We start from the raw sequence: 17,682 nt of genomic DNA, 5'->3' as shown, positions 1-17,682 counted from the left end.
GCTTCTGTGACCTCTTCCCCATGCTGTCTTCTGTGACCTCTCCCCATGCAAGCTTCTGCGACCTCTATATAGTTAAAGTTGGGGGGAGTACCGCGCTTTAAAGGTGCATGATGCAAACTTATTTAAAACATATAAAATATACTGTGAAAAGTGCCTTAGTGCTTCTCAATATAATATTCACTCATATCCATATGTGCCTCACAGCATAATAAATCAAATAAAATTATATCAAATATACATTATCCACTCTCCCCCGCGCGGGCTTCTGCGACCTCTGCCCCGCGCGGGCTTCTGCGACCTCTGCCCCGCGCGGGCTTCTGCGACCTCTGCCCCGCGCGGGCTTCTGCGACCTCTGCCCCGCGCGGGCTTCTGCGACCTCTGCCCCGCGCGGGCTTCTGCGACCTCTCCCTGCAGGTTTTCTGACCACTTGTGGGCTATTTGACCTTTCTGTGTGTGGGTGCTGTGACCCCTCTAAGCACAATCTTTGAGCCCCTCCTTGTGGGTTCCGTGATCTCTTCTAGTGTGGATGCTGTGACCTCTATTGTGAGTTCATGACTCCTCTATGCGAGTTCTGTGATCTCTTCCACTGTGTATTTTCTACCCCCACCCCTTTATGTGGGTTTCCATGACCCCTCCCTGTGTGGGTTTCCGTGACCCCTCCCTGTGTGGGTTTCCGTGACCCCTCCCTGTGTGGGTTTCCGTGACCCCTTCCTGTGTGGGTTTCCGTGACCCCTCCCTGTGTGGGTTTCCGTGACCCCTCCCTGTGTGGGTTTCCGTGACCCCTCCCTGTGTGGGTTTCCATGACTTCTGTTTGCAGGTTTTTTGACTACTTCCCTTGTTTGCTACGTGACCTTTCTGTGTGTGGGTTCTGTTGCCCTTCTAAGCAACTTCTTGGAGACCCTTCTTGAAGGTTTATGACCCCTCTATGGGAGTTCTGTGATCTGTTCCACTGTGGATTTTTTTTACTTCGCACCTTCATGTGGGTTCTGTGACCTCTCCATGCAGGCTTTTTGACCACTTCTCTTGTGGGTTCTGTGACCTTCCTGTGTGTGGGTTTGTAACCCCACTAAGCAAGTTAAGTTCCTTGAGCCTCTCCTTTTCCGTGTGGATGCTGTGACCTTTCTTGTGGGTTCATGACCCTTCTATGTGAGTTCTGGTACCTCTTCCACTGTGGATTCTTTGGCCCCCACCCCTTTATGTGGGTTCCGCGACCCTCTTCCCTGTGTGGGTTCCGCGACCCTCTTCCCTGTGTGGGTTCCGCGACCCTCTTCCCTTGTGTGGGTTCCGCGACCCTCTTCCCTTGTGTGGGTTCCGCGACCCTCTTCCCTTGTGTGGGTTCCGCGACCCTCTTCCCTTGTGTGGGTTCTGCGACCCTCTTCCCTTGTGTGGGTTCTGCGACCCTCTTCCCTTGTGTGGGTTCTGCGACCCTCTTCCCTTGTGTGGGTTCCGCGACCCTCTTCCCTTGTGTGGGTTCCGCGACCCTCTTCCCTTGTGTGGGTTCCGCGACCCTCTTCCCTTGTGTGGGTTCCGCGACCCTCTTCCCTTGTGTGGGTTCCGCGACCCTCTTCCCTTGTGTGGGTTCCGCGACCCTCTTCCCTTGTGTGGGTTCCGCGACCCTCTTCCCTTGTGTGGGTTCCGCGACCCTCTTCCCTTGTGTGGGTTCCGCGACCCTCTTCCCTTGTGTGGGTTCCGCGACCCTCTTCCCTTGTGTGGGTTCCGCGACCCTCTTCCCTTGTGTGGGTTCCGCGACCCTCTTCCCTTGTGTGGGTTCCGCGACCCTCTTCCCTTGTGTGGGTTCCGCGACCCTCTTCCCTTGTGTGGGTTCCGCGGCCCTCTTCCCTTGTGTGGGTTCCGCGGCCCTCTTCCCTTGTGTGGGTTCCGCGGCCCTCTTCCCTTGTGTGGGTTCCGCGGCCCTCTTCCCTTGTGTGGGTTCCGCGACCCTCTTCCCTGTGTGGGTTCCACGACCCTCTTCCCTGTGTGGGTTCTGTTATCTATCCCTGTGTGGGTACATGTCCTCCCCAATGTGGGTTTGCATGACTGCCCCCTGTGTGGGTTCTGTGATTCTGTTTGCAGGTTTTTTGACCACTTTCCTTGTGGGCTTTGTAACCTTTCTGTGTGTGGGTTCCGTGTCCTCTCCCTGCAAGGGCTCTGTGCCCTCTTCCCATTTCAGTTTCTGTTACTGCCCCCTGTGCGGGTTCTGTGACCTCTCCATGCAGGTTTTTTAACCACTTCCCCCTGTGCGCTCCGTGACCATTCTGTGTGTGGGTTTTGTGACCCCTCTTAGCAAATTCTTTGAGCCCCTTCTTGTGGGTTCCTGACCCCTCTATGTGAGTTCTGTGATATTTTCCATTGTGGATTCTTGGTATCCAGCCCTGTGTGGGTTCCGCGACCCTCTTCCCTTGTGTGGGTTCCGCGACCCTCTTCCCTTGTGTGGGTTCCGCGACCCTCTTCCCTTGTGTGGGTTCCGCGACCCTCTTCCCTTGTGTGGGTTCCGCGACCCTCTTCCCTTGTGTGGGTTCCGCGACCCTCTTCACTTGTGGGCTCCGTGGCCTTTCTGTGTGTGGGTTTTGTGATCCCTCAATGCAAGTTTTTTGATCCCTCCCACTGTGCTTTATTTGAACCCACCCTTCTATGTGGGTTCTATGACCTCTCTCTGTGTGGGTCCTGCAACCTCTCTATGCAGGTTCCCTGACGTCTTCACCAGTGGGTTCCGTGACCTCTCCATGTGGTTAGTGACCTCCTTTGTGAACAATAACATCCTATTTTAAAAACAGGGACATTGATCTCATACTAAGTTCCAATCACTCTGTTCTCTCCTCAGACATTGCCAGCAGACATGGAGGTCCAGTTGATGGAACACATACGGCACACGCTGACTCTGGACAGGAACAAAGATCTACTCATAGAGAAACTCCTGAACTTCACCCTGGAGATCATCCACCTGCTGACCAAGGAGGTAAGGGCACCGTGTGCTGATATGGGAGGAGGGGGGCAGTCACAATATCGCATGGTGGATTATCTCTGTTTGCCACTGATGCCTATAGGGCTTATAACTTGTGATTTATCTGCTGGCAGTACACAAAACAATATGACATCCATAAAAAAATTATTTTTATAATAATTGTACCATGCAGTTGTAGTCCAATAAAAAAAATCACATTCCATCAAGCCCTCACTTTATGATAACACGCATGGCCGATGATAATTAGTAGAATTTTAAAAGGAAAATAATTAAAATTAAAATAAATAATAGAAGTAACAATATGAGGCTTGAATCAAAAAGTGCTAAGTGCTAAATCGATAAATAGTGTTAAAAAATAAAGTGATAAAAAAAATAATAAATATATAACTATAATAATAAATAAAAAAAAAAAGACCTTTTGGACACAGACAAAATCTATCACCATTACCCAAAACAGATTTTTTTTAAACACCCTTTCAATACTAGTTTTATTTTAATATATTAATATTGTATTATTTATTTTATATTAAAAAAAAAACTAAAAAATGGCGCCTCCCTGTGATGTGGTAAACATGAATATTTGATGAGATCTATCCATTTTTGGATAACCAAAAGAACAGATAGAAGTAACAATAAGAGGCGCCAAATCAAAAAGTGCTAAATACACAAATTGTGTTAATAAGGTGATAAATAATAAATATTAAATATATAAATCCCAATAATTCATAATATTAAATATATAAATCCCAATAATTCATGAAGTGCAAAAAAATGCCATCCAATAAAAAACTACTGTACATATAAATATACATCCAGTCCATAAATTCATAAAGTGCAGCAGTATTTTTTCGTGCAAAAAAATTCCACTACAAAAAAGTGACATAAGGTGCTGAAAATATCTTATTTAGGAAAAGTGCTTGAAAGGTTCCTTCACCCGTTAGTGTGAGGGTAACTCACCAGAGATCAGACGGCCTCCAGGACCCAGCTTGCTCTAAATCATTTAGCAGGCTCCTTAGATGTATAATGGACGGATGGTCTCCCTGTGTTCACTGTGGATTGCTGTATACTTATCCCCTCAATCAGGATATTGTTGCCTAGATGGTCCCCGGCAGTCTCTATGACTCTCGGAGGCCCGGGCGCGACGTGACGTTTTTTTTTTATTTCAGGCTTTCTAGCCTGTAGGAGCGATCTGAGGTCTTATTGACCCCAGATCTCTCTATACAGAGGACCTGTCATTCACTATTCCTATTACAAGGGATGTTTAAATTCCTTGTAATAGGAATAAAAGTGATAAAAAAAAAAAAGATTTAAAAGGGAAAGTGTAAAAATAAAATAAACAATAAAAAAATAAATTAAAGTGCCCCCTTCCCACGAGCTCGCACGCAGGAGCGAACACATGCGTACGTTGCGACCACATATGTAAACTATTTTTAATCCATACATGTGAGGTATCACCGCGAACGTTGGAGTGAGAGCAACAATTGTAGCTCAAGACCTCCTCTGTAACTCTAAACTGGTAACTTGTAACAATTTTTAAAGCGTCACTTATGGAGATTTTAAAGTACCGAAGTTTGGCGTCATTCCACGAGTGTCCGCAGTTTTAAAGCGTGACATGTTAGGTATCTACTCGGCGTAACATCATCTTTCACATCTTTCTTTCACATTGTACAAAAAAATTGGGCTAACTTTAGTGTTTTTTTTTTTTATTTTTAATTCACAAAACAATTTTTTTTCCAAAAAAACGCATTTGAAAAATTTCTCCGCAAATACTGGTGGGACATAAAAAGTTGCCATTTTATTCCCTAGGGTCTCTGCAAAAAAAAAAAAAATGAATAAATATATAATATAATGTTTGGGGGTTCCGAGTAATTTTCTAGCAAAAAAATAAGATTTTTACATGTGGGAGCGGAGTGCCAGAAATCGCCCGGTATGGAAGTGGTTAAATTATTTATTTATCACTTTATTAACACCATTTATCTATTTAGCACTTTTTGATTCGGCGCTTCATATTATAACTTCTATCTGTTCTTCTGGTTATCCAAAATTTGATGGCAGCCGCATCTTTATATCTCATCTAATATTCATGTTCACCACATCACAGGGAGGCGCCATTTTTTATTTAAAAAAAAATAAAAATACAATATTAATATATTAAAATTAGTATTGAAAAGGTGTTTAAAAAATATCTGCTTTGGGTAATGGTGATAGATTTTGTCTGTGTCCAAAAGATTTTTTCCACTTTGCATGTGTTCCCCGGTAAGTGTTTTGTATTATTATTATTTTGATTTGTATTTTGCTGTGGGTTATTGTGTAGGATTTTGTTGTCGTGAGGAAGTCATGTGATCACCTCAAAGATGGCAGCGCCCCTTCCGCGCCGGATAGAGGAAGTAAGACCGCGAGCCCCATGCCGGAGTCTTCTCCTCACTCTGGGACAGAGGATAGCAGCTATGACCAAATGGACTTGCAACCCATGGTGACCCCTCAGAAGGAAACCAAAAAGGTGATTATTTTTTTTAAGAATCATGCTCAAGAACCCCCTTCCCTACATGCCACCAGAGCTACATCTCTCAAGAACCACTTCCCGATATGCCACCAGAGCTACATCTCTCAAGAACCCCTTCCCGATATGCCACTAGAGCTACATCTCTCAAGAACCCCCTTCCCTACATGCCACCAGAGCTACATCTCTCAAGAACCCCTTACCTACATGCCACCAGAGCTACATCTCTCAAGAACCCCCTTCCCTACATGCCACCAGAGCTACATCTCTCAAGAACCCCTTCCCGATATGCCACCAGAGCTACATCTCTCAAGAACCCCTTCCCGATATGCCACTAGAGCTACATCTCTCAAGAACCCCTTCCCTACATGCCACCAGAGCTACATCTCTCAAGAACCCCTTCCCTACATGCCACCAGAGCTACATCTCTCAAGAACCCCCTTCCCTACATGCCACCAGAGCTACATCTCTCAAGAACCCCCTTCCCTACATGCCACCAGAGCTACATCTCTCAAGAACCCCTTCCCTACATGCCACCAGAGCTACATCTCTCAAGAACCCCCTTCCCTACATGCCACCAGAGCTACATCTCTCAAGAACCCCTTCCCTACATGCCACCAGAGCTACATCTCTCAAGAACCCCCTTCCCTACATGCCACCAGAGCTACATCTCTCAAGAACCCCCTTCCCTACATGCCACCAGAGCTACATCTCTCAAGAACCCCTTCCCGATATGCCACTAGAGCTACATCTCTCAAGAACCCCTTCCCTACATGCCACCAGAGCAACATCTCTCAAGAATCTCTTCCCTACACACCCCCAGAACTACATTACCCAAGAGCCCCTTCCATATACATCCCCAGAGTTCCATCTCCCAAGAGTCCTTCCATACTCACCCCTACAGCTACATCACCAAGTACCCCTTCCCTACATGACACCAGAGCTACATCTCCCAAGAACCCTTCCCTACACTCCCTATCCCCCCGCCCCCAGAACGACATCTCTCAATAACCCTTTCCCTACACACCCCCAGATGTACAGTAGTTAAAGACTGATTAGACAGATATTGCGTTAGTGGTGACCGGCTCTCTTTAAACCTCACTTCTACATTGCAGGTCTCAGTAAAGCGTGAAGGTGTGTCCAGCTTGTCCCTGACAGAGTGGGCTTATTTAGGGTTACATAAGGACAGCGACATGGATACCCCACAGACTCCCCGCTCAGTGGGTAAGAGTTATGTCTTCCTGTGCAGTCACGTTTATATAGAGGCACAGATTTAATAAATGGGCATTAAAATAATTGTTGGGTTTTCTAAACCTGCCTTTCTATGTATCTCCTGCAGGTGACAGCAGTGAGAAGACCATAGAAAGCTGTGGGAGCGCCCCCTATCCTCAGGACCGTATGGCAGGAGATAACCGTGTGATGGCTCAGGATTATGAGGTACAGGACAGTGCGATGATATCTGGTATTCTGGTTAGCTGTGTTCCCAGACTTTTCTTGTATCGTCTCTAAATTCTTAGAATCAGAGTATTGGTCTCATCTTCACTAACCACCTAAAGACAGAGTCTACTTCTGACATTCATTGCCTACAAGTTAAAATCAGTATTTTTTGCTAGAAAATTACTTAGAGCCCTCTAATATAAATATATATATATATATATATATATATATATATATATATATATATATATATATATACATACATACATATATAATTTTTTTTTTTTTTAGCAGAGACTCTGGAGAATAAAATGGCGGTCGTTACAATATTTTATGTCGCACGGTGTTTGCGCAGCGGTCTTTTAAAACACAATTTTTTTGGAAAAAATAAACTTCCCTGAATTAAAAAAACTAAACAGTAACGTTAGCCCAACTTTTTTGTATAATGTGAAAGATGATGTGACGCCAAGTACAGTAAATCGATACCTAACATGTTACCCTTTAAAATTGCACGCACTCATGGAATGGCGACAAACTACAGTACTTAAAAAAATCTCCATAGGCGATGCTTTTAAAAATGTTAACGATTACGTTACAGAGTTAATTTGCTAAAATTATTGCGCTCGCTCTAACGATCGTGGCAATACCTCTCCTGTGGTTTGAACACTTGTTTTAATTTGCGGGTGCGAATTACGAATGCATCTTTTTTGGCATGCGAGTACGCAGTAATGCTTTTAAACATATTATTGTATATATTTTTTTTTTTTTTACAATGTTCCTTAAAAAAAAAAAAAATAGGATCGCTTTTATTGCTGTCAAAAGGAATGTAAACATCCCTTGTGCCAGTAATATAGGCAGTGATAGGTACTCTTCTTTTATAGAGGGATCTGGGGTCTAAAAGACACCAAGCCCCTCCTCCGCACTAGTATTAGTACTAGTTTTATTAGTAGTAGTATTTGTATTCAAAACGCCAAAATCTGCATTTTTGAATACTTTGGATTTTTTTTTAAATCGGCGTAGTTGGTTGCTGAGTAAACCGAAAGTGACGTTGCTTCCAGGTTACTACATAGGAGACTCGGTTGAAGCTGATCCTAGCTTTGTTTGGGTCTCCGGACAGCTGACGGATGTGCCGGCTGGTCGCTCGGGTCTCCCGATGGAACGGGAGACCTGGGCAGCAGGAGCGGTGCGACGTCCCCTCCCGCTGCGTGTGATAACGGTCGAGCGGCTGCTTAGCTGCATCGGTTGTTCTCACATTAAAAGTGGACCGTCCACTCTAAAAAGCGATACCGGGGTGATACCTCCTAGCTGCAGGGTCACCCCGGTACAACCAATTCCTCAAAATGCCGTACAGGTACATGATTTTGCGGAAAGTGGTCAAAGAGGTAAATATAGTCTGTTTTCAGCCTATACACATGTTGTTTTAGTTACCTTACCAGAAAGTACATTTTTATGGATCTTTTATGTTTGCAGGATTCCTGTTTTTAACATTTATGTACAGGTATACCCCGCTTTTCTTACCCTCTCTTTACATACACTCGCGAGTACAGACATATTGGTGTCTATGGGAAATCTTGGTCAGCTTGGCATGGCACTGCTCCCGAAACAGAAGTGACAGAGACAACAAACTTGGGGAGCACCGAGAGGGGACCCGGGTCTACAACATTAGAATGATTTTGGGGTCAGCCTGCTTGCCTAGGTAATCTACCATGTCATAGTCCTGGGTCCCCTTAACATGCTCCCCAAGTTTAGTGTCCCTGTCACTTATGGTTCGGGAGCAGTGCCATGTCAATTTGACCAAGGTTTCCCATAGATGCTATTGTTAAAAACCGGGAGGAGTGGCATGCCAAGCTGACCAAGATTTCCCCTAGAGCTAGTGTATTTACATGCATTGAGAAGTGAAAAAAGGTATTGCTCCACTTTAAGAACATTTTTGTTTAACATACATGCTCCGGTCCCATTGTATACTTAAAAATGGGGTATGCCTGTGTCCTCGCTTCGGCAGGACATATACTAAAATTGGAACGATACAGAGAAGATTAGCATGGCCCCTGCGCAAAGGATGACACGCAAATTCGTGAAGCGTTCCATATTTAAAAAAAAAAAAAAAAAAAGGGGTATGCCTGTAATTATTTTGTATAGAGGATACTCTGTCTGCTGGCTGATGTGTTTATCATAGGGTGTGAACAGCTGTCATTTAATCTGCTTATATTTTGCCTTGCCTGCTTCCTCCTTTCCCGTCATAAACACGATAATGACTAACCTTTCCATTTTTTTACATACCTTATGTTAGGCCCTGTGATGCTCTATGCAATGCAGACAGATCATAGCTAGTGGGAGGGGCTGGCAGGGTGCTGTACATAGCTTCCTGAAAATATCACACCTATATACTCTGCCTCCGTACTCCTATCAAGAGCCCTGATGCAAGCAGTGGGCTGGCTCTTGAGAGTTAGACCAATATCACCTCGATGGGTGGATGTAAGTCTGGGGCAGTGGGTGTTCCTAGGCAGGCTGTATTTTGCATGCACCCCACCTACATTCAATGCAAAGCCTCCATAGTTTGGAGAGACTGAGGGGTGTAGATAAGGGGTCAACCGATTATTAGGGGCTGATATTCAGTATTGGTCACAAACTTACCGATATTAATGATATTGGTCTCCCTTCTGCGGTGGCAGGCATCTTTTTGGGGTCCACTATGTCATCGGGTAGAAGAAGCCAGGACCCATGTTGCATCGTGCGCATTCCCGCACTGGGCCTCCAAATGTTCTGACAGTGGGAGTCCTGACTTCTTCTACCCAGATAGGGCAAAGGCCACCGCCTCCCTCGCCTCAGACAGTGTACGCCACAGAACGGCTGGACCAGAAGGAGAGGACACACCAGCCGCCCACGGCAGGGTGCCAGACAGCCGCCCACGACAGGGTGCCAGACAGCCGCCCACGGCAGGGTGCCAGACAGCCACTCATCTCTTTGGGGCCCACTATGTTATCAGCCCAGGTAGAAGAAGCCAGGACCCACGTTGCATCGTGGGCATTCCAGCACTGGGCCTCCAAATGTTCTGACAGTGGGAGTCCTGACTTCTTCTACCCAGATAGGGCAAAGGCCACCGCCTCCCTCGCCTCAGACAGTGTACGCCACAGAACGGCTGGACCAGAAGGAGAGGACACACCAGCTGGCCACAGCAGGGTGCCAGACAGCCACTCATCTCTTTGGGACCCACTATGTCATCAGCCCAGGTATAAGAAGCCAGGACCCATGTTGCGTCGTGCGCATCTCCGCACTAGGCCTGCAAATGTTCTGACAGTCTGAGTCCTGGCTTCTTCTACACGCATAGGGCAAAGGCCGCCGCCTCCCTCGCCTCAGACAGTGTACGCCACAGAACGGCTGGACCAGAAGGAGACACGCCAGCCAGCCACAGCAGGGTGCCAGGCAGCTACCCACAGCAGGGTGCCAGACAGCCACCCACAGCAGGGTGCCAGCCAGCCACTCATCTGTTTGGAGCCCGCTATGTCATCAGCCAAGGTAGAAGAAGCCAGGACCCATGTTGCTTCGTGCGCATCCCCGCACTAGGCCTGCAAATGTTCGGACAATCGGAGTCCTGGCTTCTACCCGGATATGGCAAAGGCCGCCGCCTCCCTCGCCTCAGACAGTGTACGCCACAGAACGGCTGGACCAGAAGGAGACGCGCCCCACAGCAGGGTGCCAGACAACCGCCCCACAGCAGGGTGCCAGACAACCGCCCCACAGCAGGGTGCCAGACAACCGCCCCACAGCAGGGTGCCAGACAACCGCCCCACAGCAGGGTGCCAGACAACCGCCCCACAGCAGGGTGCCAGACAACCGCCCCACAGCAGGGTGCCAGAAAACCACCCACAGCAGGGGGCCAGCCTATATTTTTGTTTATAGCGCAAAAAATAAAAATCGCAGAGGTGATCAAATACCCCCAAAAGAAAGCTCTATTTGTGGGAAAAAAAGGACATCAATTGTATTTGGGTACAGCGTCGCACGACCGCCCTATTGTCCGTTAAAGTAACGCAGTGCCAAATAGCAAAAAATGGCCTGGTCATTAAGGGGGCAAATCCTTCAGGTCCAGAAGTGGTTAATGTCTAAACCGCTGGCAACAAAAGTGAGTACACCCCTAAGTGACAATCTCCAAATTGGGCCCAAAGTGTCAATATTTTGTGTGGCCACCATTATTTTCCAGCACTGCCTTAGCCCTCTTGGGCATGGAGTTCACCAGAGCTTCACAGGTTGCCACTGGAGTTCTCTTCCACTCCTCCATGATAACATCACGGAGCTGGTGGATGTTAGAGACCTTGCACTCCTCCACCAGGTCTGGATACATGCTTGGCCAGTCCATCACCCTTACCCTCAGCTTCTTTAGCAAGGCAGTGGTCATCATGGAGGTGTGTTTAACTTAACCCAAAGTTATTGTGGTGAGTGGGGACACATTATGGGAAGACGGAATACAACGTAAGCACGTTTTGAACACTATTTATTGAAGCACTTCAGCACTTTTCGGAATATCACAGCAGCACTTGATGAATTTATAATCTGTGGACATTTTTTATGTATATGAATTTTTGTTGCACATGGTCACTTTTTGGATGCACGGAGCACTTTGTATGCTATTGGATATAAGCGTTTGCTATTACACAGTGTTTATTTACTAAGCAGCGCTGATTCCCAGGGTTTTTTCATTATTTAAAGGCACACACCCCTTTCTTTCAGCAGCAGCTTTTTATTTATTTTGGTCATTCATTTGGCCATTTTGGTCACTTTTAATAAGTACATAATACATATTTTTGACCCATAAGTGCGAGGTTTCCCCCTTTTACATTTACTGTATAAATCCTGTAGCTGCTGACTTTTAATATATAGAAACTTACCTGTCCAGGGAGACTGCGATGTCAGAACCTCAGACGATTTTCGGGTTAGCCGCTCCCGCCATTCACTCTAAGGGAAATTGGCAATGAAACCTTTCGGCTTCACAGCTGGTTCCCTACTGCGCATGCGCGAAGCGCGCTGCTTGTTCTCATTGGCTCGGCGGCGGGGGAAGGAGAAAGGGGACGGAACTTCCAAGGGTATGGCGCCGCGGCACTGTCTCTCAGAAGTGGGGAAGGGTACTTGTCCCCCCCCCCCCCCCCGAAAGGTGCCAAATGTGGCACCGGAGGGGGGGAGGAAGCAGATGAGCAGAAGTTCCACTTTTGGATGGAACTCCGCTTTAATGTATTATTATTATTATACAGGATCTTTATAGTGCCAACAGTTTACACAGCGCCTTACAACATGAAGGCAGACAGTACAGTCACAATACAATTCAATGCAGGAGGAATCTGAGGGCTCTGAAAACAGCTGGAAACATTTTTGCAGTAGCCACCATTTTATTCTCCAGGCCCTGTGCTTTCAGAAACTAGATCATGCTTTGGGGCTCTTAAGTAATTTTCTAGCAAAAAAAAAAAAAAGCCAATCTTAACTACTTCAGCTTCGGAAGGTTTAACCCCCTTCATGACCAGGCCCTTTTTTTCCGATACGGCCCTGCATTACTTTAATGGACAATTACGCAGTCGTGCGACGCTGTACCCAAATTAACGTGATGCCTTTTTTTCCCTTCATATAGAGCTTTCTATTGGTGGTATTTTTTTGCGCTAAAAACAAAAAAGACTGAAAATTTTGAAAAAAAATATATATTTTTTTACTTTATGCTATAAAACCTACCCAATAAATCCTCTGCTCCACCAGCAAATGGCCTTCCTCCACAATCGGGCAGTGGACTGTTCTGATGTCCTCAGGTCCAGAGCAGGTCTGTGGGTGTGATGACATGGGGGTGGGGGGGGCGGTAGCCACAGGGATCGATCTTTTGCGTGGTGGATAAGAAGATCAGGTTAATGTATATCTCTGTTCTCCAATCCCTTAGACAAAAACGTGCAGCCCCACTGCATGGTAAAACTTTTGTTTTTTTGCCTGGCGTTGGGCTTTAAGTTTATATCATACTTACATCCTCAGCTTGTGTAAAACATTTATATTACTTTCTCATGTTAATTCACTTACTGTTGTAGACTTACCAATCTTTGGCTTCTTATTTTTCTATGGCAGCAGTACTTCAACACGGAAGGTTATAATTTACAGATCAACTCCCAGCAGCGGAGGGTAAGTGTCTGATTACTTACTGCTGGCTGGAACTGCATTGTGTGTAATGGCAATGCAGTAAATGGCTAAGGAAGGCAAAGAAGCAAAGTGTTGCCTGAAACCCTAAACATTTAGACTGTTACTACTACACCCACCTCCCACCCTGGCTCCTTGTCAGATTTGGAAATAAAAAGTACAGACCCCGTGATTTAGGCAAAGAGAAGTTTATGGACACAGGCCACACAAGTATTGCCCCCCTCCCCTGGCTTGCTGGGGGAAACGATTGGGGGGGGGGTTTCGAAGGCTAGAGAAGCCGGGAGCGCCTGCAGGGGACCCCAAAGGAGGAGGATCAGGGTTGCTGTGTGCAAAACCATTGCACAGAGCAGGTAAGTATAACATGTTTGCTATTGGGAAAAAAGACCCTTTAATAGTATATTAACCTTCCTAACGGTATTCCCGAGTGTGACTCGGGGTAAGATTTTAGAGCCAAAAGCGGTAACCCCAAGTCACACTCGGGGTAGCGCTAGGAAGATCGCTGGATGCTGGAAGAGGTTTAACTTACCTTTTCTCCGGGATCCAGCGAAGACTGCGAGCGGTATGCGGCGGCGGAGCTCTCTCCCGATCGTCTGCGAGCCCCGGCTTCCGTCTCCGGCGACGTGACGTCCACCGGGAGGTGGAACCGGCGGCAAATTCGAATGTAAAACACACCAAACACACTGATACCGTTCAAAATAAAAAAAAATCACATTACATTGCCCCCCAGTGCCCTTTCTTGCAGTTTTACTGTACTTTTTATGTAAATATATATATATGTGTGTGTGTGTGTGTGTGTGTGTATATATATATATATATATATATATATATATATATATATATATATATATATATATATATATATATATATATATATATAATTCTTGTGAATGAGCAGCCCAAACAACTGTATACATAATAAATATAATATATGTATACAGTTGGTTTGGGCTGCTCATTCACAAGAATTACATGCAAAATAATGGTACCGCTTTCAGCACCTAAAATCCAAAAGAATCATACCGCCAGGGAGGTTAAGTCCATTTTAAACTACATGTCCATCTAAGACCACCCCGATCACAGTGTGACAACACTGTTGTGTGATTTCACTGCAGAACAAACAGAGTTGTCAGCCTGTTACTGTTAATGGAACTACTGGCAGGATCAATAGATAACAATATCCATACACAGTTCCACTTTAAAAGAGAAGTATGGGGATTTCAAAAGAAAAAAAAATACTCACCTAGGTGGCTGCAGTATTGATCCAATGCTGCATCTGTCCCCCCACTGCCTCTACGCTGAGAACTGAACAATCAAACACCACTAATCGCTCAGTTCTCCCCTCTGCTCTGAGCAGAGAGCTGGGAGTGTCAGCCACCGGCTCTCTGCTCAGCCCCTCCAGTGCTCACTGGAGTGCCAGGCTGTGGAGGGGAGGGAGCAGCTGGCTCAGTCTTCCAGCGGCTCACTGAGAGGTTGATACTTCTGGGCGGATCCTGACTATATTGTCAGGATCTTTACAGATCTGGCTCTGTGACATCAGCCGCCAGCGTGCTTTAGCCTACTGTTGGCTGAAAACGGGTCACAGAAGTGCAGAACGAACTTTGCTCCTGTAATCCATTGGAGAAGTACAGCCAAAAAAGTTTTGGCTGTATTTTTGTTTAAGTAGAAAAAGAAAAAATAATTTTTCTATGATTGCTCTCACAATTATGTAGCCATTGTATTGTGTTGTATTGTATTGCCCGTTCTGCTGTTCTATAGGAGTGAAGAATTGATGTGCTGTGTTTTGTACAGGAGGGGGCTTGGTTGTATCCCCAGCAGTGTAAGCAGGAGGAAGCTGATCACATGACCTCAGGTGAGATGTGTAATCTTTCTAGAATGGTCTTGCTAATGAACGTTCGTTATTTCTCATTGATGGCGCTGTCCGCTACTGTTGGGGGATAACTGTCTGCTCATCACTCTTTGTAGTAATGCCTAAAATGGAAAATTGTTTTAAATACCTACAGTAGTTTTCCTTTCCTAGTGCCAATCCATGGCAGCATACATGTGGTTGGTATGCTGCCATGTTGACACCAGGAAATTGAAAAATTGCATTAAATACCTACCGTAATTTTCCTTTCCTGGTGCCAATCCACAGCAGCATACTAACCACATGTAACATGTAACCATGTTGGTGCTAGGAAAATAGATTAGGGGGGTAGGATGAAGAAGCATCAACCTGGGTTGCTTTAGCAGGATGGTGGTGCAAAAAGTATAGGACCTGCAACCTATGTTACTGAAGAAGGTAACCGCTCATGAAGAGGTTAGATAACACTGGGCACCATCCATCCCAGACATGGGATGGCAGCAGCAGGAAAATGGGTAAAAATTAAACTGCACAGCAAACTGGAAAGAGGTAATAAAAGGGAGACAAGATTTAGATATGGGGGGGAGATCTTTTATAATAAAAAAGAAATCCTAGATTAAGGAGTCAGTTAACCACTTTACCACCGGAGGATTTTGCTGTCTTACGTCCAGGCCACTTTTTGCGATTCGGCACTGTGACAATTGCGCGGTCGTGCGACGCCGTACCCAAACTAAATTGACGTCCTTTTTTTCCCCACAAACAGAGCTTTCTTTTGGTGGTATTTGATCACCTGTGCGATTTTTACTTTTTGCGCTATAAACAAAAAAAAGCGTAAATTTTGAAAAAATAACAATATTTTTCACATTTTTTTATATGAAATTCCCCCCAAAAAAATGTAAAAATCAAAATTTTTTAAAATTTTTGGCCAATTTGTTTTCTGCTACCAATGTTTGGTAAAAAAAAAAATAACAATAAGCGTATTTTGATTAGTTTGCGCAAAAGTTATTGCGTTTACTAAGGGAAAGATTTCTGTCATTTTTGGTGTTTTTTTTTGTTAACGAGTAATGGCGGCGATCTGCGATTTTTTTTTTTTTTTGCGGGACTGCGACTAGATCGGACCCTTGACTGACATTTTTGACACTTTTGGGGGTACCAGTGACATTACTGCAGTAATCAGTGCTATACATATGCACTGTTACTGTAAAAATGACACTGACAGGGAAGGGGTTAATTTTATTGGAGAGGGAGGGGTTAATGTATGCCTGGTGCTTACTAACGTGTGTGGGGGGAGGTGACTATGTGACACAAGGACAGATCGCAGGTTCAGCTATGCTGAACCCTGCAATCTGACCCTGCCTGTCACTTAGGAGATCCGCCCGCTCTGTTTACACAAGCGGGCGGATCTCCACACTCGATTCTCCGACGATCGGGGAAGAGCAGCGGCGATCGCCGCCGCTCCTCCCCTGGCCCGACTCCCGCTGTGACTGAATACAACGGGAGCGAGCCTCCGGCGGCGCACGTGCGCCGCCAAGAAAGGGGAGTGTTTGGCGACGTAGGTCTACATTGCCAGATGATAACAGACCACTTTGCCGCAGTAGAGCTCTAGTGAGCAGACGGGAAGTGGTTTTAAAGGATATTTTGCTTTAAATGTATGTGTTTTATAAGCAGTGTCAGTTTTATTAGAAATCTAATGGCCATTTAGAAATAGTAAAGCTCAGCTCTATTCACTGTTAGCTCTTTATTGGGGTGCAGTGTGCCTAGGTCAGCTGGAGGGGGGGGGGGCGCTTCCCCAAAATAAATCATGACCAGGAAGTGGGCGGGGTCAGACAAGTTGGCAGCGAGACTGCCCGGGTCACTGCTCTTAGGCCGGCCATAGATGGTTTGAATCTTGGCCGGTTTAGGAGGAGTTCGCCGAGATTCTAACTGTCTATGGGCAGGCTGATTGTACCTAGTTGTTTGATCGATCAACTTGGGTACAAACAGCCTGCCGGACCTTACATGTGATTATCGCTAGTGGCTGGTTTAGCCGCTAGCAATAATCACTGTCTTCTCGTGGCGGGGACAGCTTCCCCTGCCCCCCCCCCTGCTGGGAGAATACAATGACTCAGCAGGAGGGATTTCCCCGTAACACTGTCTGTGTTGATGGGGTAATCGAACAAATTCTTTCCTGCAACCACAAAATTTGCATCATGTATGGCCTGCTTTAGAGACAGATGTGGAGTGAGACTGCAGTATTATTTATTATTATACAGGATTTATATAGCACCAACAGTTAGCGCAGCGCTTTACAATAGGAAAGGGGGGCAGCACAATTTACAATACAATTCAATACAAAAGGAATAGGAGGGCCCTGCTCATGGAGCTTACAATCTAAAATAAGCAGTAAGCTTTCTCCCTTCCATGACTCGAGACTGCGATCATCCTTCTCTGGACAGCCTGGATTCTGAGTTCAATGGCCAATGTTTTATAATGTGTTTGTTTTTTTTTTTTTTTTTTTTAAACTGACTTTTATTAATTTCGACAAAAGTGCCATAACCATTAAGAGAAGTGTGCGTTTTGAACCAAAAAAAAACATTTAGGCCCCTTTCACACTGTCCGCTCCCTTTCTCAGTGGGGGATCGATCTGCGGATCCCCCACTGAGCAGGCGGATGGTAAGTCACGCACACAGAGCGGAGACTGAGCTGTCAGGTCCCCGCTGTCCTCTATGGGGGAATCGGATGAGAACAGACCGCCTGTCCGTTCTCATCCGATCCCATTCGATCCGATCCGCCAGACGGATGGAA

The 17,682-nt window shown here is 45.8% G+C and overlaps 1 protein-coding gene across 2 annotated transcripts in view; it reads left to right on the top strand.

Annotated features, from left to right (window-relative positions):
* Positions 1-2,825: 2,825 nt before the first annotated feature.
* LOC309547832 (uncharacterized protein) overlaps positions 2,826-17,682 on the top strand; it is a 29,800-nt gene continuing 14,943 nt past the window's right edge. Inside the window, exons 1-6 of one of the 2 annotated variants that reach the window (XM_082247838.1) lie at positions 2,826-2,956; positions 5,277-5,462; positions 6,578-6,686; positions 6,802-6,899; positions 12,993-13,043; positions 14,847-14,907. In XM_082247838.1, the coding sequence (XP_082103964.1) occupies positions 2,837-2,956; positions 5,277-5,462; positions 6,578-6,686; positions 6,802-6,899; positions 12,993-13,043; positions 14,847-14,907 (625 nt within the window). In that variant the 5' untranslated portion in view covers positions 2,826-2,836. Of the gene's footprint in view, positions 2,957-5,276; positions 5,463-6,577; positions 6,687-6,801; positions 6,900-12,989; positions 13,044-14,846; positions 14,908-17,682 lie in introns of both variants that reach the window. The other variant, XM_082247837.1, reaches the window with a different exon arrangement.

Source organism: Pelophylax lessonae (genome assembly GCF_965119305.1).
Source record: "Pelophylax lessonae genome assembly, chromosome: 2".
Classification (NCBI taxonomy): domain Eukaryota; kingdom Metazoa; phylum Chordata; class Amphibia; order Anura; family Ranidae; genus Pelophylax; species Pelophylax lessonae.
Note: the sequence above shows the minus strand (reverse complement) of the source record. Positions and strands in the feature narration are given on the sequence as shown.